Source organism: Phalacrocorax aristotelis, chromosome 7 (genome assembly GCF_949628215.1).
Source record: "Phalacrocorax aristotelis chromosome 7, bGulAri2.1, whole genome shotgun sequence".
Classification (NCBI taxonomy): Eukaryota; Metazoa; Chordata; class Aves; order Suliformes; family Phalacrocoracidae; genus Phalacrocorax; species Phalacrocorax aristotelis.
Genome location: NC_134282.1, coordinates 2,078,271 through 2,103,886, shown reverse-complemented (window position 1 = coordinate 2,103,886; position 25,616 = coordinate 2,078,271). Strand labels below are relative to the sequence as shown.

At 46.2% G+C, this 25,616-nt stretch overlaps 1 protein-coding gene across 4 annotated transcripts in view; it reads left to right on the top strand.

Moving 5' to 3' along the window:
• The first annotated feature begins 531 nt into the window (after nt 1-531).
• KCNMB2 (potassium calcium-activated channel subfamily M regulatory beta subunit 2) overlaps nt 532-25,616 on the top strand; it is a 151,272-nt gene continuing 126,187 nt past the window's right edge. For 2 of the 4 annotated variants that reach the window (XM_075098441.1, XM_075098438.1), the window contains exon 1: nt 664-854. In XM_075098441.1, the coding sequence (XP_074954542.1) occupies nt 817-854 (38 nt within the window). In that variant the 5' untranslated portion in view covers nt 664-816. Of the gene's footprint in view, nt 628-663; nt 855-1,300; nt 1,392-25,616 lie in introns of those variants that run through there. The other 2 variants (XM_075098437.1, XM_075098440.1) reach the window with 2 other exon arrangements.

Sequence of the window (25,616 nt, the reverse complement as noted above, 5' to 3'; positions counted from 1 at the left end):
GCTACCCTGTGACCTACACCAAGGAACAGCCCTGGAGCTTGGAGAAGCTTAAATCCACCGTGGCGAGGGTGTGAAAACACAGCTGGGCCCAGCAGCTTCTGCTGCTGCAGTAAATCCCCCTTTGCCCCTCTGCACATCCTTCTAGCCTTAAAGTCTTTAGAGGTGAAATCATGAGCTCTCCTTCTCAATGCAGTTCTTTTTTGGCACTGGAAATCCCTCTGAGGCAAGGACAGTTTGGCGTATTTTCCCTGTCTGCCCATCAAGCTCTTAAAAAATTAAGTTATTAATCATTCACCTCTGCTGCACTAAGGCTTTCTGGCCAGAAAGCCCCATAGGTGGTTATTTCAAATATGACTCTGCCTCCACTGAAGACTTCAGAATTAAAAAAAATCTGAAGTATGGACAAATGCACCTTGTGATAATTTCTGCCTAGCACTATGCTTTTAAAGCAGTCAGCTGAGCCTCTAGTTTATGTTTCACTAATTTGCTTACTTGGTCCTAAAAAAAACCCCAAACCACTCATCATGTCATTTATCTGAGGTCTACATATACAGCAAAGCATTGCTTGCAAGGAGGAAGAGAATTTTGCAGCAAAATTGTTTTGTAACAGATGTATCAATGGAAAAAGTTAGTAACTGGGAGTGTTCTCTCTTCCCCTGCCTCGCAGTTGCTATTAGTGCTGGTCTTTAGGGTGTAGCTTTCCTCTTGGGCTTCTGTGTTTGTTTTACGTATTGCTTTCCTCTTCCTTTTGGTCAGGAGCCTTTTTATGATCAGGCAAGATAATACTGAGCAGCAGCACCGAATCTGCAGGACAAAATGAGCATTTGCTTTAAATATCCAAGAGACAAATGGAGGTAAGTAGAAACAAATGGATTAAGCTGTTTGGGCTGGGGAGTTGCTGTCAGTTCGTTATTCGGAGGTTACTAACAACTAGTACGTTGGATTGGTTTTGTTTTTTTCCCCTATTTGACTGCGATGTTAAGAATTTAACTAAAGTCCGGCACGGAAATATACTGAAGTTTTAATTGCGTTCAGGCCTTTGGTATGGATTACAGAGTTGGTTAGGACAGAAATCCTTTAAGCAGCATTTCCTAGGCCTTCACAGCAGACCTTAAACGCATTTTCCCTCCTCCCTTTTCCCTACCTTGCAAAGCGTCTCTGTATTTCTGATTCACTGTGCACACTATAGCTAATCAGAGAGTTTATCCTGCTCCTATTATCTTCCTTTATTTCATATATATTACAGAGGTTGTATTTGCTCAGCTGTATTGAAACCTATTACAAAAGCAGGGTGCAGAGGGCAGTTTCTGGATGCACAATGAATCTCTGTAACTAATAAAATATAGCACCTGCTCTGCTGGAAGTATCAATGTGAAGCCAGAGTTGACAGGGTAAGTGATCCCACTTCATAATCCTATAACGTTGATACAATTTAGTGGTACCAGCGTAAAAGAGATACTCAGAGCTAAGCTGGACTTTGAGATCAATTGAAAATGGTGTCTTTAAAGGAAAACCACTCAGTACAGGATTTGATGACATGCAGATCTCTTATTTATAGGGCGTCATGTCTGGCAGTTAGGCGGATGAAAATAGCCTTGTTTATTGTGATGTACAAAGGCAGTGAATATTTCAGTTTAGAGAAGAAAGGGGTGCGTGTCGAAACAAGACTCCATGTGTCCACCGAGACCAGGCAATAAATGACTACATATTCTTGGCACCCCTTATTTCTGTTTTCTAAACTATCTTTTAAGAATCTTGACATTTCCTGAGTTTTTTCTGTACTGTTCAATGAATACTTCTAATATCAAACCTTAAGTTACTTCTCTTTTACATGCACACCTATGGTATATTTTTGGTCTCCAACTGCATTATCATGATTTTTAGGGCCAAGTTTCCAGACTCTACTGCCAAAAACATAACCATTGTTATTTACTGTTTGCTGATCGTTCGATCTTCTGTCTATTTAAAAGTTTTCTAGGAAAATCCTGAAAGCAAACAACTGCAGGTCAAAGACCACAAAGTTAGTTCATATATGAAATAGAATGAACATTTTCCCAAAATATTGTGTAGAACCTACAAACTTGTTAGATTTGTTTCTTCTTCTGTTCCCCTGGATCAGGCACTATGCCCCCTCGTGTTGTGAAGTACCAGAAAGCAGAGTTGCGTTTTGGTGTGTGAAGGGTACATAATTTATGAGAGGACATTAGCCTGCAAGGGTGTTAGGGAGGGACAACCTTGATCTGGGGAAATATGGATCATCATTCTCTTGATCACATTACCTCTGGCTTCTCCCGTTCTCCTCCTGCCTGACTTCATCTCCCATGTGGACCCAAAGCTCTTTGGGGCAGGGACCTTCCCTGGCTGGGTGCTTGCAAGTGTCTTGCTCTAACTTCCCTAGCAGCATAGCACAGATAATAAATCAGATATGCTGTCTCTATTCACCCAGTTTGATAGCAAAAAGTTCACTCAAGTGGATGGAAGTTTTTACATGACAGTACCAGACCTCAGAGTATGACTGTCAGTTCGTTGGTTTCATGGAAACACTGAGTTAAACTGCAATTTATGTTGGCAAATCCATGCCCAGAAGCTGAGTCACTCTGCACAGAGCAGCAGCCATGGCTCCTTTGAACATCTGCTTTTCCAAAGTACATCCTTCCTCTTCCACCGAGGCCTCCAATATGCTTCTTGCTGCAGATGTTTGCTTTTCATACACTGCACTGAGACAGAAACAGAGGCGGTCACAATTCCAAGCTATCCGACTTGTAACAAGGGAAGAGGGAGAAAGCCCTGTGTCAGGAAAAACCCAGAAGACAGGCCTGGGTTATGTTTATAACCTTGAACCACTGCTACAGACAAAGAAACAGGGGTGTAGGATCGTTATTAACCTGTACAGTTATTTTCACAGCCTGATTTTAAACTCACACCAGTGAGTATTTCTGCTGGCTTTTCAGTTTCTGTTTTTGCACAGCTTGAAATGCTGCCCACAGCCTGTGTAAAACCTGAAGGGGCAGGTTTTGGACACATGGAAATAACCTGCTGCAGTCATCAAAGCCACATCGAGGTACTCGAGGTGAAGTAGGACCAGTGACCCCTTCTCTCCTGGCCTCTCAGCTAGAGCAGAGACCTCGGATTTCTGCTGTGAGCAGTCCATACTCACAAGTCCCTCCGCTCCTCACATTTTGCCCTGAGTCATTCTAGCTGGATTTCTAAAATAAAAAGGCAGAATCATGCTAATGTAGAATCCAGAGGCTAAGAAAAATAATATGCAAGGAAAAGTACACAAAACAATATCCACCTGTAAAATAAAATTGTGCTGGGAGTCAGTGGAGAATAAAGAAACACTAGAGCAGCCAACTAGAAAAAAAAAAACCAAACAGGCCAGCAAAATATTCAGTAGTCATAGAAGATCAAAAATAAAATAAAATAAAACTACTTTGGAACCTCTCAACTGGAATACACTGCAGAAGAGCTGACTGGTCCCAAAGCAAGCTGTCAGGATGGCATAGTGAAGTCAGCAGGCAAAATCTGAACAGGAGATATCTTAAAAACAGGGAAAAAAATATTCCTATAAGCAACATCTGAAATGTCAGAAAGTAAAATGCTTTCAAAAGAAAAACATTGGGAATGGGCAAAAACGGAATTTGAAAATCTTCCACCCGGCTGTCTGCTAACTGCTGGATACTTGACGGCCACTTCAATTATTTTTCAAGCTCACTTAAAAATTTGGCTTCCCATCCCCTCAGTTACAGAAAAGTCTTTTTATGTCGAGAGTTAGTTGATGAATGTCATGTCATCTATCACTGCTTCTGCATCCGACAGGAATCAAAGCAGAGATTTTGAAAGGCAAGTCTCTTTGAACTGCTAATTACGCTTAACAAAGAAAGTGTTTCAGTTGTTTCTGAATGAAATTTCTGCTTTCACTTAAAAGGTTTTTCTGCCACCTTATTTCTGTACAGCATGACGCTCTGCTGAAACCAACAGTAATCTATTTATTTCTGATTATATTGTGGTGTTTAAAACAGTGGGGAAAACGTCCAGTGTTTCTTGCATATCCAGAGCTTGTGGGGATTTGTTGAGAAATACTGGCAAAGGTAACCCTCTGACAGATATTTTATTCTTTTGGATACATGTGCAGACGTTAAAAAGCACCTGTGAAAGTTCTGAGCGTGAGAGCAGGGTTTTAGCTCAGTTTCTCTGCCCCCACGAATTTCTCCTCTTAATTTCTTCTTCAACTCCCTCTTTGGGGCCTCGTTCTGAGAGGGATTTAAAAGCTGCACTCAACCAAATCTACTCAAACAAGAGCAATTACCAAACAGGAGGATAAGTCAAGGGAGAAAAAGATAACAAGTGGTAGGCCAGCAGTTCAGCGTTGTTTCTGATTCTACCACATTTAAGTACTTTGGATAAGGTTCAAAAAAAAGCCAGATAAAAACCCCAGCAAAAAACAAACACCCAGACTTCAGTGCAACCCCTCCCAGCCTCGAATCTCTAACCTCAATGTTTCTTAAATGAGCCAAAAAGTGAAACTCTACAAGTCCTGGGTTAGGAAGCAAGCAAAATATGTGTGTCTACTCTGCCGGGCAAAGGGGGTTTTGATCTGCCAGAGAAGAGGTTGATTTGCCAACATCGGGCTATATCGTGAAATTAGAAAGCTTCAGGCTAGGAAAACGCTGGAATATGAGGCTGTGAAGAAAGTCCAACTGACACAGAGAGCTGCTGGCAAGTCAGGAATTGATGGTAAAACCTGCAGTACCTGACATGGGTAAACAAGCTTTATACCGTTGCTCTCTATCACTGGAATCATCCATTTTCCCAGTGTTAAGCAGTGCAGATTCGGAATTACTTTTTATTAGATTTTAATATTCTCTGATTTATATTCCATGAACCAAAAAAGGGAATACAAGCTTTGTGCTTGCTCTTCAGACTGTCTAAAATAGCGTAAGTTCAAGAAGGTTGATTCTCATTCTGCTTAAAGCTACTTTAAAACAGCTTTACATATACAGGCTGAATAAAAATGACAGTCAGGCCTATTAGCTGGTTTACAGTTGCTCCTTTCCATCACCAGTTTGTCCCCTGTCTTCCTGTGAAGTACACAGATTTGGAAAAAATGTTTACAACGTGTTATAAACAGTACAATTCAGAAATGGCATAAATGGTAACGTTCAGGAGTTGATTGCTCTTCATCAGTGAATGAGAGGGCATTCACAGACACTGCCATGCAGCAGCGCCTGGGATTAGCTCTGAATTGCCTCTTCTGTGGAAACCTCTTCCTGCTGTTTTATCTCCTCCATTTACAAACATTCTTCCTTTCCACACACTTGCAGTCCCTACAAGAGTGTTTAGGAGTTCAGCTAATTTGACTGGCATGAAGATGTGGACATTGGATATTAAAAAACCAAAAGAAATCCATAACGTGCTGACTTTATGCTTACATGTTTCTGTTTCTCTAGCACTGACTGGTTTGAGCACTCTGGGGGTGCCAGCCTGACAGCACTGGTAGGGTGCTGGGTTGCAGGAAGCGATTTGGTGCCACTCCCAGTAGGCACTGGGGAGAAGTAACTGGACCCAAAGTGTGGAAGAGGCTTGCCGAGGAACACATGGCAACCTTCTCCTAACGACTGTGGTGCTGAGCCTGGGGGTGGGCCCTTTTGGGAGGCGCTTTGACCCCCACCATAAAAAATGTGCTCAAGGATGAAAAGCGGAAAGAAAGGAGGAGGATGCGCCAGACACACAGTTCAGTCCATTTTACCTTACGGCTTGGGTAGGCAAAGAAAGAGCTGAGTAGTCTCAATGAAATCACTAATAGGGCACTACACAAGAGCTACTCAGTATGTGCCTGGGAAATAGTGAAATGGTGAAAGAAACATGGAAGCAACAGAGTAACTTTCCTGTAAACTCTAGAATTATGGATGTTGAGAGAGGCTGAGGACAGTTAAAGAGTGCAGAAGGGATGGGCAAAGGGTTACGGCTATGCTTCGTCTCAGTACAGGCTGAACAGCTCTGGTATGTTAATTAAAGCAAGCGGCCAGTAGGGCAGCAGCATCCTGCGCTAGGATGTGTGCTGGCTGGCCTGCAAGGTTGGAGGGAAACGCTCCCATCCCTGCCACAGCGCAGCCTCTCTTGGAGAACTGTAGGCCAATTGCATTTGTGACAATTAAGGTCTTAAGGGCAACCGCCTAAGTGCATTAGACCAAAAATCCCATCTAGCCAAAATTCATCTAGGCAAATTGCTGATAACAACCTTACAGGCAAAGATTAGCATGTAGCTCCCATTTCCCAGTGCTGAGATGCGCATGTCCCCGAAGGGTCGGCGTGTTTCCTTGAAGCATTAGTAAACCACACAGTGGACGTGTTGTATATCAGATTAACCTGAGAGAGAGAAGCTACTAGCTGAACAGTTGTATTTTTCAGGAAGCACATCTTGTGCTTTTTACCTAATGGTGGGTAATTCTGGAATCTCCATCACTGATGATTTTGGAAAACAGTTAGACAAACCAGAGAGAAGTGGGGCAGGTAAAGCTGAACCTGCCGCAGGGCAGCAGGTGGACCAGGTGACCTTTAAGGGGCCTCTCAGTCTCCATTTTCCATGATTTCTCTAATTTAATGCTTCTGTTTCACTAACTAGAGAGCTGGCCCTGTATCAGTTGACAAATAACAGAAGTGATGCAGGATGGCTTAGCTGAGGCCACTTTGGAGTGTTTGCTTTCAATTTACAAGCAGTCACCCAGCTCTGGAGGAGAGCTAACAGGCTACGTGCGCAGCTGGTTGTTGTTTGTGTTTTCAGACACCTGAAAAGCTGAAATTTTTCCCAGCAAGAGAAAGGTTGTGCGTGTAAACACTAACCATTTTGCAGAGTTTAGAAAATATCTGGCTGCCTACATTAGTCTGTGGTTCTGTTTGAGTGACCTGTATTCCTCCACTCTATTGGTATTGCAATCACAATATGAAATTTTAAGTGAGGGAATGGACTTCATCTGTATGTTTGGGGGCAGAAGTTCTAAAAACTAGAATAAAAAAACATCAGTTTCTGACCTTATCTTCCAGCTGAGCCCTGAGAACTTTGAATTCTTACGGAAGGCTGGTATTGGCGTGTTCAAGCGGGAGCCAGGTTAATGCAGCTGACCCTGAATTTCTGACCATATGGTGGCCCTGCCTGTTTGCAGTCTACTGAGCTCACGGGTTTCAGTTGTGGGGGCCACTTGGAAATGATGCAGCACTTGTCTGTGTGTTACTGGTAGCACTGGGTAAAGAAGCAAAGGCCTGGCCGTGCTGGAGAGGTAACACCACCGACTCTGCTCTCACCTGCGCTGGGTGAAATCAGTCACAGCAGCGGGTCCCCCTGACTTCAGCGTGAGGGGAACGGCTCCTTTCAAAAGCTGCCATTCAGCGGAAAGATTAAGCTGTAAAGCAGGGATTTAGCCTGCCCAAGCCTGGTTGCTTTCCCTGTACCCCTGACACACACCTAGGGAGCTCCTTGCCCCCCTCTGTCCCAGGGACATGTGGACAGCAGCCTGTGCGCCCTCTCCTCCTCCAAAGCCTTGCTTCAAGGTGGAGCACTGCTACCCACTGATTTCAGCTTGGCTACCAGCTCTGCAGGCTCAGGAGACAAAATTTCAGATGAACCCAGACTCATGGTTTAGTTCTTGGGGTATATATATTTTTTTTTGTATGTCTGAATTTTGTTCCACCTGAAATACAGAAGGTTTGATTTGCATTTTAGGTATTTGCTTTAAAAATCTGAATCAGATGGAAAATCAAAACAAAGTCTGAACCTCTGAGTAAATTACGTCTTACAAAACTAGCCTGTCAGTGCCCTGCTCGAGTAAGGACCACATGAATTCCACAAAAACACCACAAAACGTTGAGGTCTACCCTGCTACACAAGATTAACCATATCCTTTCAGCCTACCCTGGGGCACAGCCGCCCCACAGCCAGAGCTTTACCAGGTAGCTCAGGAAGGCACCGACATCTTCCCAGCTTACCAGACTGAGCTTCATGCTGCTGCAATACCTAGCCTCAAACTCACATATGTTGGTCAGCTAAACAACTGAGGAACCAAAATGTCTAATATTTTCCAGTGCACTAACTGCAGAGCCAAACGTTTTGGGGGCAGATTTGCCGTGGCTGCAGGTCTAGTTCTGCAAGTGCAGGTCATGCTCCCTCTACTCCAGGTACTCCAAAATCACCGTGTTCCTGCCCCGACTGCATTAGGCATCCCGGTTCGGTAGCCCTCTCTGCAGATGTGCTATTCTTTTCGGCAGGCATACGGCAGGTTTCAGTTTCCCTGAATCCTGTCTGTTGCTCATGCATTTAATATGTTCAGGAGTTTTGTTAAGAGGTTGAAAGACCTGGACTTAGAGCTGACCATCACCAAATAATCTTGAAAACACGTGTATTTGAGCAAGAAGAGTCAAGTCCTCATCTGGCAAGGGAATTTCCATCTTCCTGGAGGAGCATTTCTCCAAATTTATAGTCTCAACTGTACACACAAGAAACGTAGGATTTCTCTGAGTCAGAAGATACCTTGATTTTAATTTTCGCTGATAAGAAATATGAATAGCTGCTCCCATTATTTCAGAGGGATTTGTTTGTTGTTGGGTTTTTGTTTGGGTTTTTTTAAATCACCCCCCTGGTCTCCTTTTAAAATAAATTTGTTGAAAGGCTGTTATTTTTGGAGCTTAGGAGTCATAACAAATGCAATTCAGTTCAGATTCACGTGTTGAGTCATGGGTCCCTCTCAATTAAGCGCAGTGGTCAAATCCTGTCCATGTAAGGGGATTGGCAGTAGCTTTGGAAATATCTGTCCCCTTTCCCAGTTGGCGCTCATGATCCGTACTTCTAGCTCACTTTTTTTGTAAAAGCAAATAAACATTTTGTCTGCAGGCACCAGATATTGTCTCAGTAACCATCCCTGTATCAGCGTGCTGCTGCACAGGATGGGAAGGGAGGCCTCGAAATGTATGCGTGTCTTACACTGTTAAGATACGTGGTACTGTGAGGAGATCCTTTTCTCTCGCTCATCTTTTACTCAACACCAAACAAAGCCAAACAAGCGGTTCATACAGCCCCGTCATCCATCACATACCTGCTCTTTTGTCATACCTATCCAGCATTTTCATAATCAATGCTAATATCTTGTCAGTTTTTACTAAACTGTTTTTCAGTGCTCTAAATCTCTTGATTTAGAGATTGCCCAAGGTGATCGGAACCAAACCGTTTCAGGCACCGATGGCTCAGCCATGCGCACAGAAACGCACTGCCCTCCCGCAAGCCCCTGCTGCCGGCGCCAGCCCCTGGCTGACGCCCCTCCGCCCTGCCACTCAGCTCCTGTCCACTTGCAAGAGTTCACTTTGCCTCCTGGACTATATTTCGGACTCACTCTTTGTCTCCTTTTACCTGTTCGAAGTATATGCTTGCGCCGTGCAACTGCATGAGCTGGACTGCCCCAGACAGGGACTGCTTCGTGCTGTGCTGGGGGCTTATGTGACCTTTGCAGTCTTATCACCAAGCCAGACAGATATATGCCCGGGTTTCCCCCCCTGTATTAATAAGGGGCACCTTATTACGCGTTTTATTAAGCCACGAGTACACCAGCAATATTAGCAGGCCCCCGGCACAACCACTGATCCTAATCTAACGGTAAAGCAGTGTTTAGGCAGGACAGGCCTTCGGGTTTTGGTGTCCTCTTCTGTTTCCAGGTTCTGGTAAGGAAAAGGCATTGGAAAAAGAAAAAAAAAATTGAAACCATTTATAAGCTACTTTTGTGGACTTGGATAGGTCAGATAAACATCTGAGCGTGTTTGTCAAGGAAAACAAACTGTCACTCTGCACAGCTGGAGGTTTAGCCATCCCCAGAGCAAAGTCCATCAACCTAGAGATGTGGCAACCTGCCAGACAGCCGCGTGTGTGTCATGTTGACGGTCACACAGGAATGCCCTCGGGGCGGGAGGGGATTAATGATCACTCTCTGAAACCCCAAGTGCCTCATTTTTGAGCTTCCCATGGCAGTATGTTCTTCCATTTTCACCTTGTTCTCAAAGCTTCACTCTTCATTTAAACCCACTACAGAAACTCCTTGCAAGATAGACGTACATTACCCTTTCAGGAGAAAAAGAACCTCTTTCAGAAACAGAAACACTGGAATCTATTTAGTAATGCCCCTCATGTATATCTCTCTCTCTCATCTTCTCTAAATATTAGTTCAGAAAACAGCTTTCATTTATAGCAATTTCATTGCTATAGTCCAGATAGCATGGATTATTTCTATAGTGATGCTCTAATGCTAATTTGCAAGAGTGGAAGGCAATTTGCTATCCTAACCAATTACTTTTGTCCTTGGATGAAACAGACAGCAGGCAGTGCCCCTGGTTAATTGGAAACACTAGATAGATATCCATAATGTCCTATATGTGAAGTCTAGTGTTGGAGATGTTATTAACATTCAATTTAACTGCTACAAAATTAAAATGAAAGCTTTATACTCATTTCCAAGCAGAAACCTCCTTGGAAATAGCTTGACATGGTGTTTTGAAAGATGTCAAAAGATCACCTCTTCGTAATGATAGGGAGATCCAAATAATGATATCTGGGTATTTATACAAATGATTCTTCTCAGAGCTGCCCATCACAGCTAACCATATACAATACACATCAAGCTTATAAAATCAGAAAGACACTTCACTTACTCTGAATCCATTGAAATGGATGGAATGAGGTCTAAATCCAAGTCCAGCAGTCTAACATAAGGCTTAAGAGCCACTGTGTGAAATACAAGACTTGGTGGATGCTCTCCGTAACTACAGTTACAAACGCTTGGGAGCTCGTAGTGCACAGGCCCACGTGCTGATGGTAACGCACCTGATACAGCAGCCGGTCTCGGCACCATTTCTACATCCCCCTCCTCCTTCTCTAAAGGCGGGGCTTAGGATTAGAACAGTGGATCTAAAGGATTTCGTTTCAATCATCGAGTCTAATACAGGTACAGGGCATGGACACTATGGTTCACATTCCCTACCTGGGGATTATCCCTATTCATTCCAGCCCTCACGGGTGCCTAGGAGGGTGACAAAGACTATCCCATCTCAGCACAGCTTGCAGGTACTTCCCAGGCCATCCGGCCACACTCTGCCTTACACTAGGTCATGAAGTTAGGGGTGCATAGACAGAGCTGTCTAAATCATCCTTGACTGCCAGAAGGAAGGGAACATTTGGAAAAAGACTCCAACAGAGTTTGAGAATTGAGTTTATCTTCAAACCACGGTGTGACAGGAGTACCATTCCGCCAGCCTGCACAACGGCTAATCAGCAGGGACACAGGGTGCAGGACCAGGGGCATGGAGACAGGACAACTGGACCACTCACAGCTCTGCCAGGGCTTGAAGAGCAGATTTGCTTGCCACGATCTGATCGGAACCAAACAAGCTCTTCTCTGCCTGTGACCCCTCAAGCCTGGTGAGCAGCATAGCATGCAGGTCTCGGCCAAAGTGAGAAAGCAGCATCTGCCAACATATTTGCAAGAAGAACTGTTGTGTCCACAGCTGAGTTCAGTACAAAGATTATTTGTGAGGGACAAAAACTGATTAACATCTAGCAACTGACTCTTGGTAGAGTCACCTTCAGACTAGTCAGACACAGTTCTACTTAATCTGCCTGCATTTCCAGAGCACTGATCACCGTGTATCTTTGCATCGTGGCCATCCATCACACCCCCAGTTTCTCATCCAAATACTGCCAACAGTACTGTGAGTAGCCCCGCGCTCACACTCCCTCCTTCTTCCGCTGCATCTTATTATTTAAGCTGCTGCTGGCAAAAGTGGCTGCGTCCACAGTGACATTAGCAGAACTGTCAGCTTAATCAATGCTGATCCTTCCCCCCTCACCCCCTCTTCTCTTCTCTGCTGCTCCTTTCTGAGGCAGCAGAAGAGCCCTATAAATTCACCACTGTGCCCAGTCATCCAGAAATACTGCTAATTTTCCAGAGACCCTTTGGTACCATGACTGCCTCCAGCTCCACGTGCTACATCCCCCTCGGCCACCCACGGTCCCCCAAGCAGAGCCACTGCCAGGGCTCCCAGCGCCCACGCTTTTCGCCCAGTCAGGAGCATCTCTGGCAGCAGGCAAGCAGAGCAAGGGGCCCTTCTGCTCTCTGCAGATTGTCACCGGGAAAACAGGATTACAACAGCACTGAAGGCAGGGTGCTTTGAGAGACTTTTCTGCTACCAAAGAAACTTGTTGAAAGGTTTTCCAGAACTTTGGAAGCCGTGATGTTTGTAAATAGCCCCTAATCTTTTCCATACCAACAAAACATGCTTTTTCGGTTTGGAAAGGGGCAGACAAACCGCCGCTAGCACCGCAGCTCTATTCAGCTCTTATCGCCGCCCGGGCCGTTACTGAGGAGCAGTGCTGTCTGTAGTGGGGAACTTCCTAACGCAAACTGTGGAGGACTCACCATGAGGTGATCCTCCTGGAGTCCGGGTACCCCATTAAGTCACGCAGAACTGGGCGGCAGGCGCATGTGTGGGTACAGAGCAGCAGCTGCCGCTGCTGCCTTTCCTTGTCCTCAGCACTTCAGTAGGACAGGGAACAAAATCAGCCTCTCCACCTCATCTAGATCCTCGCCACCTTGTCTCAACACCATACCCTTGCCTTCATTGTAAGCAATGATATATACAGGCAACTCCTTTGGAATTTGTTTGTGTAGAGTTTAATCTTTTTTTTAAAGACAGTTTTCAGAAATTGGGATGTTTTTTCCCTCTTCAGCTCACCAGGCTGACAGACCAATTCATAATGTGCCTTGCTTGATGCAGTATGTCAGTCAGCTGGAACTAGATTTCATGTAACAAAGCATTAGGAACATAACTGGAAAGGGAGCATCATAGCAAAAATAGACGTTCTTGGAAAACTAGTACTCCAAGAATTTTCATCATCCATAATCCTCCCTCTCCAACTTGTGTCTTGCAAGGCTGGTGTGTGGGTGTTCACACACCCTCATCTCTTGCTCACCACGCCTGCGCCCCTTGTCAGCTCATTGCAGTTCTCAACCTACTGTCAAGACCACTCTCCCCTGTTGCCATCTGACATTCCCTAGAGTTTTCTGGAAGGGGAAATCTTAACTGCAGTTGATCTGTCCCAGCGTCATTCAGCCACAGGACCTGAAGAGGCAGCACAGGTCACTCGCTTTGTCTCCTGGTCTCATCTCCAGCCAGCACATCTGAACCACAGCCGAGGTACAGCCTGTGCCAGGGACAGGAGCGCTCACATCCTAGGGCTCAGCACACTCCAACATCTTCCCTGCAGTTTGTCCCATCACAACATAGATGTGGCCTCACAGTATAGACGTGTTCTTTGTGCTGATAACAGTAGGGTTGTTACCTATAACCTCTCTCTCTTCCATGGCGTCTCCATGTGCTTCTCTGACGCTATCTTTTTTTGCAAAAGAGTCAAGAAAAATTCAAGTACCATGTTGTTGCACACAGGTTTCCCTATGACTCTGGGAGTCAGGGAAAGAAAGGTTTGTTTCTTTCCTCCCATGACAAAATAACCCCCCTCCAAGCAACACTGCAGTACTAACGGGTTACTGCGTTTCAGGAGGAGCGATTCCATCTGGTCGATATTCCCAGCCCCGTGGCTGTGGATAGCTGGTTGTTTAGCATCTCTAGATCCCACAGCGATACAAACCTATTCAACCCTCTGTTTCAATTTTCAAATCTCATTGAAAAGCATATCTTGCCTCCCTTATCAGTACTGCTTAATTGTCCTCTTACACTAAGCTATCACTTAATTCACTGGCAGCAGCTAGCACCGACAGGCAACATAGTTCATGGAACTGATGGGAGCCACAGTCCAGAGCTGTAGGACTCTGATCCTGAGAGTCCCACAAGCTTGGGCAAAGCCCTGTGTCCCAATTTCCCCATCTTTGACATAAGAGTAATGTTTCTGCTGCCAAGGAAGGCTGGAATGATTATACTTTAGAAATATTCAATGCTAAGCACTTCTACCTGTCTATTTATCATGTTTGTAGAGTAATGGCTTGCAGGAATGAGACTAGAGAATAGCCCTGCAGCAACAAGGTTGGGCTGGAGTACAGGAGACTTGGCTTCAGTTCCTGGCTCTTACACAGGTAACAGGAGAGACCTTGGGCCAGGTTTGGGCTTCAAGCCTCCATGTGTAGAATGGGAAATACAACTTTTCCCTCTCCAGAAGCAAAAATCATTCTTACTTGTGAGTTTGCAAAGATATTGGTTACTGTCACTTTTTAAGTGAGTTGCTAGATGTACACTTCTAGTATGGATTCAGTTTATAAATAAAGGACAAGAAGAAGCGACTGCAGGTAGGACAGGCTTTGCAATACTCAGTCAATGTCTGTTTTCCTGTATTTAATGAAATCTTGTACGCCAAAATTAATTCAATGAGGAAAACAGCTCTCGCAGCTAGTGCTGACTTCAGTAGTCACTCATGACATTGAGCACGACAGCTATTATTTGTGCCCCTTTCCCTGAAAATAAGGAGAGCACCAACAGACCTAATACCTACTAAACAAATCAAACAAGATTACCAACAGTCTGGAAAACAAACTCACATGCTTTGTGGATTTTCCTGTTTGTGTAGTTTCCAGACAAGCATCACTACCACAGTTCAAAGACTTAAAGTGCCTGATCTCATGCAGAAGTTTAGGAGGAACACGCAGAACTCCAACAGGTATAATTCATGTCAAGTGGTGGGTGCAGGCAGAGTCCGGTTCGCTGCCTCCTGTTGCTGTGCCCACCAGCTGCTCCTCCACGGCTGCCCCGGCGTGCCTGTGGAACTCCACTCCAAATGCTCTGCTTCGCTTCTTTCCGCGTTTCCTGAGGAAACGCTCAAAGAGCTCATCTGCTCTTTAAGCAGTTAATGGACTCCATGAAGCATCTGGTGAGCGGAGCTCTGCAGGGCCCCAGCTTCGCAGCAGCTCACACCCTGTGGCACACGGACGCTTCTGTCCTTACGGCCAGCAGCTGACCAACCGGTGCAAATCAAATTCTGTGGAGTTGCGCTGACACACACCAGCTGGCTAGTTGCCCTTATCAATTTCCATAGGTCTTGATCTCATACATACTCATATTGATTTATTAGCATCAGTAACATTACCCCCAGACCTGGCCTCTCTGTAAACCAGCGCCTAGGCATGCACAGAATGTGCTTTTTTTGCAATTATGCAACCTCTGCTGAGAATATCTTCCAGCAGCCCTCTTCACTCTCCCTCTAGACCGATTTTTTTAGATTTAGATTACAGAAGGCTCTTCCCCCCCGATAGGTTAAGAATAGCTGCAGCACAGCAGCAGAGGTGCTCACTTGAGGATGCCAGCTAGGTGCTGGTACTGTAGGCACAGTGGTAAGGAAAATTCTGGTTAACGCAGAATGTGCCTTGGGGGAGCAAGCTGGACAAGAAGACGGGATTGAGCCATCTTTCTTCTCCCAGAAAGAGACAACCAGGCACAGAACTCAGTTTTTTAGGCAGTGGAGCTAATCAGGGAGTGCCTCATTCTACGGTTTTATCCTTTTGAAAGTCTGGAACAGTGGTAAATATTTCCCTGCATTATGCTGCTCTCAAGAGCAAGAAAGAGGGCTCCCAAGGGTGCTGCTCAAGTAGGAAAGCAAGCAACAGCCTCAGGCCTTTCTGTACATTCCTGTTCTTTCCAAAGCGTTCCACCTGCAGAGTCTTATTCGTGGGTACTAACAATAAATTTCTTTGCTGACATGCCATAATTGCTGTGCTAGTCCTGCTCTCCTGCTCAGCTCCTCACGCCACTTCCTGCTGGGATATCAGTTTGCAGATCTGCACGATATTGCTGCTCACCATGAGAGCGAGGTGAATTGCACCTTCCCCTTCTGCAATCACACCTCAGAGCCTGCAAGAGCCACCACCACCTCCAGCCTGCCCCGGGGCCCTCTGCAGCCAAAAGCCCTTTGTGAAGCTGCCAAAAGTCCTTAGAGAGATTGGCTAATGATTCAACAATGGCCGCAGGAGTGAGAAACGTCCCCTGCTTATTTGGGGCGGGTGACCAGCACATTATGAACCAGCAAATGAAAATACAATCACCATTACAAGCGCTGACATCTAACGGCACTTACCTTTCAGCTTGCCAGGCACAGGGAGAGCAGTGATGAATTAGCTTGAGAGCTCGATGGTGGCATTAAGACAGTGAAAATACTTATGTCGCATACAAGCTTTTGTGCAAAGCATAACCGCAGCTTGCGTAACTTGAAGGTAATGGGAGATGGAGGAAAGAAAAACAGGGTGAAAGAAAGCAACTGGTTGTAAGGAAAGCATAAAGAGCAAGGTGTCTCAGTGGCAGGGCAGCAGTGAGAGACTCGGCTTACTTGTGAAAATTCCTTCCATTCTCCTTTCTCTCTGGTTATGTCTCTATTGTCTGTTTGCCTGTTTTATTCCAGGACTGTCTTCTAATACGTACTTATACAGTTGTCTGAGGTCCTGTGCAAAGGGATTATGAACATAAACTGCACCTCCTAGACCCCAGTGTAACAGCGTTCATGACATTTGCCACCAGCTACGGAGGGAAAACCTTGGGTGAAAAGGAAAGCCAGCAGGATGCGGCACAGAACCGACGCCCTCTCTTAAGGGACGCTTCTGTCCTTAGTGTTGTTCTCTATGCTAGGATTAGGCCTAGCTTAAAATAAGATCAATAGAAGGGGTTGGAAAAGCATGTCTGCACACAAAAAACTGGTCTGCTCTAACTTGCGTCGGTTTACAGATACGTTACCCATCTGTCCAATGCAGAGCCCTTCCATCAGCTCAGCTTTTGCCATAGCCCTCACGGCAGGAGCCGTGCAACTCACAAATGGCTCAGCCCACAGGATTAGAGGATGAACCCACTGCTGGCCCAAGCAGTGACAGGCAGAGGCAAGGCCAGGTCTTGATGTACTCATCAGCCTTCCCAGCAAATGGACCGAGTTTCTCTCTTCCAGCCTTACCCCAGTCTCATGTCCCGCAGCAGAGAAGTAGCACAGCTCTATTTGCAGAGCAGGTGGCATACAGCCAGCTCATCCCCTTCTTCAAATGTTTGACACCTCTTTCCTTGGCCAGAAACTAACTACAGGCTTAAACCTCAGTCATGTGCCCCAGCCCCTTGCGAAGGGTTGGACTGACCTGACCCTCCTCAGATCTCCTTGTCCTCCCCGAATTCCACCCCTTTGCTCAGAGCTTCCCCTCCTAAACCTGGAGCGAAAACGAGTGTCTCTCCAAGGCAGACACCAAAGGCAAGCTGAGCTTCACGGCTATATTATTAAGGAAATTAAGCCCAATTGGAGGAAGTGCTGTTACCTCCATATATAGCATTAAACTAAACTGCTGCACTATTTCTAGCATCCGTATTTTCTCATGAATGCTTAAATACCAAAGCCAGTTCAGATCCATGGCAATTGCAAAAGGCTACAGTGGACAAGTTTCTTTCTTATCTTATGTAACTGCTAAAGTCAGACGGAGAAGTGACTTAATTTGAACACAAAAGTAGTTTCACAAGAGGAAAGTATCAGGCATAAAGAACCGTTTAATCTTTCAGAAAAGGTGCGTGGAAAACCATCTGGAAGCAGCAGCCAGGCGAGCTCCAGGGAGCAGCGAGGGGAGCTGCTTCTAATGACTGACTGTCGGTGTCGACGGCAGATCCTCCCTTCCTTGACCAAGTCGGGATCAGATGATGTGCCCAACCCCCACACAAGTTTTAACTGTATTATAACAAGATCCACAGACACACCAAGAAAAAAAGCTTTACATGGAAAAAGCTTTAGCCTATAGTGAGAGGGGTTATTCAGTGATAAGGCAGTGATCTCTCCCATGCAGAGATCCCTTCCCTGGGGCAGAGCTGTTTAATTTTTTTCTAGGGTAACCTGCCCCTGAAGACCCTGGGGCTGCCTTGGAGCAGTGGCGGCAGCAGCCCGGAGATGAGAGCAGGCAGAGGAGCGGGGGACGCAGCAGGGGCTCCGGGGGAAGCAGGAGGGAGAGGGGCGCGGGCAGGCTGGGGGTGCGGGTATTGCTGACAGGGAGCCTCTGGTTTAACAAGGTAAGGAGGCAGATCTCCCAGTACAAACTGGCTGGCCTTCCCCTTCCCCTGCCCGCTGGGAAGGCGAGTGACCAGAAGGATCCCCCAGAAATCAGCTCTGGTAAGTCTGTTAGGTCTCACAGAGCCGGTGGGTCTGAATTTGGAAGGGATGAACAGCCCTGCGACGCAGGAAGGTTGGGTCCATTCTGGTTTCATTCCCAAACCCTCTGTGACACTAGGGAAATAGCACTCTCTCCCTGATCCCCAGAGTTTTGTGGGTGCTCACTGGGACCCCGAGAGCACCCCCCTTGAGCCCCCTGTGCCCGCGGCTGCAGGCTCCTCGGGCAGGGGCTGTCCCGGACAGCTTGCTGCTGCCACCCTGCCATCTCCGGCCCGGGGCCTCTAGGTGCTGCTGTACGACCAGCAATGGGTTTCCCGGCAGGAGGAAAGGCAAAGGGATGGCAGTAATCTCCTCATGTTGCAGGAGGAAACTGCAGCAGTTCTGGATCACCAGAAGGTGCTTTTTTTAAAAAAAAAAAATAAAAAGGCATTTTGTTCATTCTTGTGTAAGCCAGCACACGGGGCACGGCTATCCGTCCGTATTTCCTGCAGGGACTGCAGCAGAGGGAATAAGCCTGAGCAGCGCATTCTGCATCATATTTTGTCTACGTGACAGCTTAGTTTAGCTTTTCACACAAAGAAAAAGAGGTTAAACTGAGCTAATGGCATTGTCATGATAGGGGTTAACCCTGTTAGGTCAAGACCAGGAACGCAAGTGATTTGTCACAGAGAACAGTAACACACATGGGGCTGGTGCTTGAAGGCAAGGCTTAAAGCTCCAGGCATTAGCAAATTAACATTTTGCCTAATTAGATATCGATCACTATCACAAAGCATGTCATGACCACCATAAGCTTACCACAATGAGCTAACCAGCGATGGAAAGTTAGACCACGTACCAGAAAGCGTATTGGTTGCTTCTCCTCCAGGAACTTTACTCAGATATTTAGCAAATCTGTGAGTCTCATCCTGCTGTTCCCCAAACAAGTAACAAATATTCCCTTGTTTCCTGAGGGCAACCTCACAGGTTTCCTCTTCACTGCCATACTACGATTTTCACCTTGCATTAAGGTAAAGTGTTATTCCTCCTTTCCTGACGCCCCAAGGAATGCAAATTTAAGATGTTCATTACCCGGCTGATCCCATGCCAGCTGGGACAACCAAGGAAGGTAATTTTGTCTCACCGCCAGTAGAGAGATGCTGTATTAACAGTGTCTTCTTGTGCAGGATATAGCATGAACTCTTTGTGGTGAGATGAACCCTTAACACTGTCCCACAAATATACTGCAAGCACTGAAACAGTAAATAACGGATCTGCCTGTCCTCGGGCAATGAGACCTGACAGAGTTCATGTTGCATCCCTGATAGCACACGTATACTTATGCAAGGGGTTTGTTGCTATATATACTGCAGAGAAAGAACCAAGAAGATTGTGTATCTTATAAGTTTACCCTTCTTCAGCTGGCTCACAGGGCTTCTCTGAAAGTGCCCACGGGAGAGACTATTTCCTTTGACATATTAATCCCAGCCTAGTGAAGGGATGGTGCACGATCAGGCACAAACCTTGGAGGATGGCTCCAATTCTTCCATCTGGGAACGCTCCTCTCAACAAATGCATTTAATGCCTATATGTGATCTCTGGTGGCTGTTGAGTGCTGATGTGCGAGGATTATATGAAGGTGTCAGATGTGCAGTGAGAATTAGTTGGGTGGCAGAGTGCGATGGTAGGGTGTGGTGATGGGAGCAATCGGAAGGTGCTTTTCTGCAGCACTGTCTAACACAGGTGATCCTAGGAGGTATAAGGCATTTACCTCAGGGAAGAAAAAGCCTTCTTAACCTTGGTACATTTAGTTGTCACCACTTCATCTTATAGAAAATAGTCCCTGCCTAGAATCACACAGACACTTCTCAGCCGCAGCAATGTCCAGGCAATCCAGCAGGAACATCAAACTAGGCATAGGAGATCCTGGGCAGATACAGACAACGGCACTGCAGGGAGACGAACCTACAAAGGAATGGGTCCTCCCCACCGCTCCACAATGTCAAACCGTGCCCCAAAAGAGAAATAGTGCTTGAGAAAGAGCAGGGAGCAGAGGAGCCTGTTACACAGCCTGTACCACCTGCCTGACAAAGCAACGGACAGGTTCCTTGCACCTGCTGGAGAACTGAGATCCCCTCTGCCTCATTTCTAACACGTGCCTTAACCTTTGCTCCATGTCACTTAGGCGGTTGTGAGGAACGCTGAGCGGGTACCTGCGGTCAGTCCTGATGCAGCCTGTGGTCCGTGCTCGGACACTGTTTGGGAGCCGGCACTTTGCCGAGCACAGTCGCTGGCTGTTCCCGCCACAGACACAGTACCGCCACGGCAGACTGAGCCTTCAATTTTGAGCAGTTCCCACACAAAAGTGCATTTTGCAGCACTTTCCCTCCAGCCTAGTTCAGAGCCGTGCTGTTCACCTGCCTTCGCCAGCCCTCTTCATTCCTATGCTGTTTCATACAGCCTACGGCAAACTTCCCATTCGTGAGAATACACAGCCTCCAGGCAAAACCGTCAGCAAAGCGCAGCCCCTGAGTGCTAAGCAGCGAAAGGCATGTGGGGAATCCAGTCCTGATGCCAGAGGTCTTAATGCCTACAGAGACATAAGCCCCCCCAGTACCCTGCTGCCCCTAGATGGGCATTGCTGCAGTCACCGACCCAGCTGCCGCCGCTGCCTAGGCACAAGGCAGGTCCTCACAAATAGATGGACAGGCTTTCAAAAGATTATGCTGTGTAGAATCAATTTTGACTTCTTCCCTACCAGCCCAATCCTCACGCTTCCCCCTGTGTGCTCGTGCACACGCCACAGCTGCCTTGCACTGGGAACCAGAACGGTATTTCTAATTTTTATGGTATTTGTTGATATTGCTGCAGGCATTTGGGTTTTGAGTGAGGAGGGGAGAAGGCAGCTTATGCTTTTCAATACCGGAGTATGCACGTGCCTGTGTGCATGTTCTGCATCTAAGGCAGTGTTACTGATATCTGGTATTTTTTTTGCTGGAAAAGAACGGGTACCAAACCCCGTCTTCTCCAGCACTACAGGCATCATCTCTTGCCTTGCCTTGCAGTACCTCCTGTAATTAGGTTTTACATTAGAGCTCAGAGTCCATTTTCTGTGTCAGACAATGCCTCAGCAAATTTTGGCTAAAGATTGAGGCTTTGTATCTGTGGGAATCGAGTCAGAATTTATAGCAGAAACACAGATTTTATTTTTCACTGATTTATATCTTAACAAATATCAGCGGGTGTGATAATTACTTGCTGGATGAAATACACTTTTTAAATCATCTGTTCCAAAACACTGTTTCTGGTATTTTCTCTATGGGTTGATTTATTAACGCCACCTTGCAAGCTGAGAAACTAGGGCTTTCCCTTCCAGCCTTTAACACGGATGAAGTGCTACGTTTGGAATTACTGTGTCGGACTCACTGTAAGCTTCCCTAAAATAGAGATAATTATCTGCTTTTATTGCAGCAGATGCTCTTGTAAGACCTCCTGTAACTCTGTTACTTGTGGCCAAAGATCGCCATGAGCTGCCTCATGCTATCAGAGGTAAGGGCTGCCGAGCGAGCCAAGGCTGCCTTCCTCCACGCCTCGGTGGCATCCCACCGCCTTATGCCGATGGCGGAGAACTGGCCCTGCTGGAGCCCAGCAAAGCAGAGCCTGCTCGTAGCTGAGTGCAGCTTCACTGTAGCTGGAAAACACTTCTAGTTAGGAGAGGCACCTCTAAAAGTGGGTTCAGGTCAGGCTTTTCAGTGCTTGCTCTCAGGCAGGACGTTCAGCAGGTTGTCCTAGGCTCTGAGTGCACTTTCTCTGCCCAGCGTGGACAGGCCGTTTCCTTAATCAAGAATTGCCTTGTGTCAGACGTGTCACAGCTGTCTTTCTGGCCCCCTTCCTCTCTGCATTCTCATCTCAGCTTTACTTTCTGTTTAGTTGATCCTTAAAATCCTTCTCAACATAAAAATCTAACAGTTGCCATCATGACAGGGTGACATCTATGTCCATCTTAGCCAGAGGCAGCTGCACCCTGCTTTTTTTTTTGCGCCCCCCCCCCCCCCCATCTCTCCTCCTTCCCCCCTTCTGCAGCTGACTGTGTGCCTCACGCAACATACAGGTTCAGTTCAGGAGGACTAGGGGGAAAAGATCAAATACACATCAGTCATTATTCCTGTAGGTGGGACATACATTAAAAAGACAAACTCCTCATTTTCTGAGGACAGAGATTACATTTAGCACTGGGAGGAACCTTCGCTGTGGACATGTAGGAGGCTGAGGTATCCACTACAGGCGTCTTAGGCTGTTCAGGATCCAGCATGAAGTGTGTTTGTTGGCCCAGTCTACCAACACGGGCCTAAAACAGACACAGAGCCACCTCTGAGTCACAGGCATTCTCTGTCAAATGCTTGAGGTTCAGACATACATAATATTGGGGCTGATTATGCTTCAGCGTATTTTCTAATAAATTATTTCTTAGAAAAAGCACTAAACAAATGGATATTATAATGAAACAAGACAACAGAGATAATACCATTGTACGTATTTGGAGTAATGATGAGGCTAGATCAGATAATGAAGGTGTAAAAGGGATAAACATTGGCATCTCTAATACTCGTAATAAATTCTAGGTCATTGAAAAGATTGCATGATATTAAGAAATAACAGCTCATAACTCTAACGACAACGACCTCATAGAAAAAATATTTGGAGTGCTAGACATTGAAGGAAAAGCGTCCCAAAACGCAGAAACCACCACAGGACCATATAAAATTAATATATCCCACATGCAAAACAATCGGAGCAATTCTCCTGCTTGTCCTCAGCTTCTTGGCTTTACACCTCACAAAGCACCTCCGGCCCTTTCAGCTTCATCCTCACAATGCAACAGGAGTCTCTACCGCTAATGGCAAGAGCGGCTTTAATTCCCACGGCTTCAGCATCAGCAAATACTGCACGGGTTCCTCTGCCTGACGGGCAGGAAACTCTGTCATAACAAAACATTTTATGCTGCTTATAAGTCACCATGTTTATAACGAGGGGAAAGGAAAGAGATACCCTGTGCCAGCCACAGGACACGATGTGAAGCGCCGTCAATGGGGGCGGCGTTGCTGCTGGTCTGCCCCCGGCTACTTTGCCCTCACTCACCCACCACCCGTGTCCTGCGATGGCCGCGGCAGAGGTGAGAGCGGGCACCAAGTTAGACGTGATTGTGGTGATAGGGCCGAAACCTGCAGCGTGGGCTCTTCAGGGCGGCAGCCTCGCACTTCAAGTACACCGGTTTCAATGAAAAAGGGGTAGATATATTTTCCTTAACCAACCAATCCTCACTTCAGAGTTCATTCTTAGGCCAAAATTAAACCCAACAAATCTGCTGAGGTCCAACAGCCTCAAACCTAGTGATATACTGTAATAAGCCACAACAGCTCTGCAGAGTCCCTCTGGATGCCACTGGGGATAGATAGCAAAGGAGTGAAACCAGGTATCTGTCAGCATTAGCAGCCTAATAACAACGTCTCACAGAAGGTAGGGCTGTGACTTATCCTTCTCCTTCAGAGTTCCCTCATCGTTTTGCAGCTAGGGAACCGAGGCGCAGTAACGGTGTTTGTAAAAGAGATTCCTTTAGCCATAAGATCATCCTCCAGTAACAGCTGCCCCTGTAAGAGGCACTTGTACCGCAGCCCAGCTTAATGCCATGAAACCACACCCAGCCGCAGAGGTGTTTCATCAGCCCCCCTCCTCCTCAAAGAGCAGTCAAAATACACTCTGCTGTCACGCTGAGCTTAGCTTTGCAGCAGATGTGGTATGTTTGCAAGCGATAGCCGTTCCTGTCATAAACTGAAATTAATTTCTCAGACAAAAATCTGCTTTATTGCGAACAAAAATGAGCAGCGGCCACATCAACACATGCACAAGCGTGGGGCCAGCAGGACAGCAACACTTGTGATCAGACAGCCTTTCCCACTGTTCCCTTCCCCCCATGTGATAATTCAGCAATAGTGCCATTTTTCCAAGAAAACTAAGTGCACCTTTTTTTCCTCTTTCCAGGTGACTGCTGCAGAGTGGCTATGCTTGAGAAAATTAGGTTTTATCATTTTAATCATCTAATCTTCATAAACCTTTTAACGCAAAAACAAAAACTACTTAAAGCACAGCAAGATAATTAATATCGAAAATAGACTCTGCGGGGGAACTGTAGTACCTGCTGCCTTGCATTCGACTCCCAGAATAATAAATTAGCTAGGAGCTTTAAGTAAGTTGCTAAGAACAATATAAACAGTACCAACACAGGCACCGCTTCCATTTGCTTTAGATAAATCACATCGAGAGGCTACTTAATATGTTGATAGCCCAGCATTAAGAATAATTTCACCGGTGTCCCTGCTGAAATCTTAGAAATGCTTAAAAAAAAAAAGAACACTTTCATTTTCAAAAATATCACGTTAGAGCTGACAGCAAAAGATGTAATGGTTTACCTGGCCTGGAAGAGGAGAATTTGCCTTTTCCCCTGACCCCACCAAGCCACACCTGAACGAGGAAAGGATTTGCAGCCAGAACTTGTTAGGAGCGGCCTTGGAATGGGTCAGACTAGTTTAGCTATGCTCCCATCCCCCGGACAAAAGCTTTTCAGCTGGAGCAGGGGCCCAGGATGAGGCTTTCTGCTGCCGTAAGGGCACAGGGAAGCTAGATATTCCCTTTCCCGGCATACAGCAATTTCTTTTTGTTTTTTTTAAAAGAGTGTGGGGAGAGATAGCAACTAATCCTTTCTGCTAAACGCATCTACCCCTAAGCAATGTCACATAACTCATTAATGCTGAGGACTAGGTGCTGCCAGCAGAGCCTGAAAGGACCCCTGAATGCCAGAAATAATGTGTGCACTTATAGAGCACTTAACATCTTCAAAGTACTATACAAATATTAACTAATTCTTTAAGGAACTAATTACCGACAGAGAGATGTTTGTTGCTTTTTCTGGGTGCGTGCCAGGGCTCCTCTGAAGGACCCTGTTGGACCCGCTGGGGCTGCTGCTGGCCTTGGGGGGTTGGTGGCCGGTGCTGGGGTGGAGGGAGCCTGGCTCCAGGGACGATGCTCAGCTTAGGAGGACCCACTGACAGTGGCCCCTGTCCTGACCCAGACCCTGCACCCATCGTTCACAAAGCGCCTTTTCCAGATTTGACCCCTCCAAGCTCTACGGCAGCCAGGAAAGCACAAATCTGCACGGCCGCTAAGCGTGCATGAAAAGTTGGTTATCTGCTCCGGTTACAGCCCCTTCACACGGGACTGCTCAAGGATGTGAGGTTAAAAAACCTCTACCGAAATAGGAAACGGTGGGAAGGAAATCAAACGAGAATACAGATTCATTTAAAGCTCAGCAGGGAATGGACAGGGATTAAAAAAAAATCATAGTGAATTAATGCTGCCAAAGGACTAAAGGGAATACGAAAGACATTTATTATATGAGTATCAGGGGAAGACGAGCAAAAATCCTAGA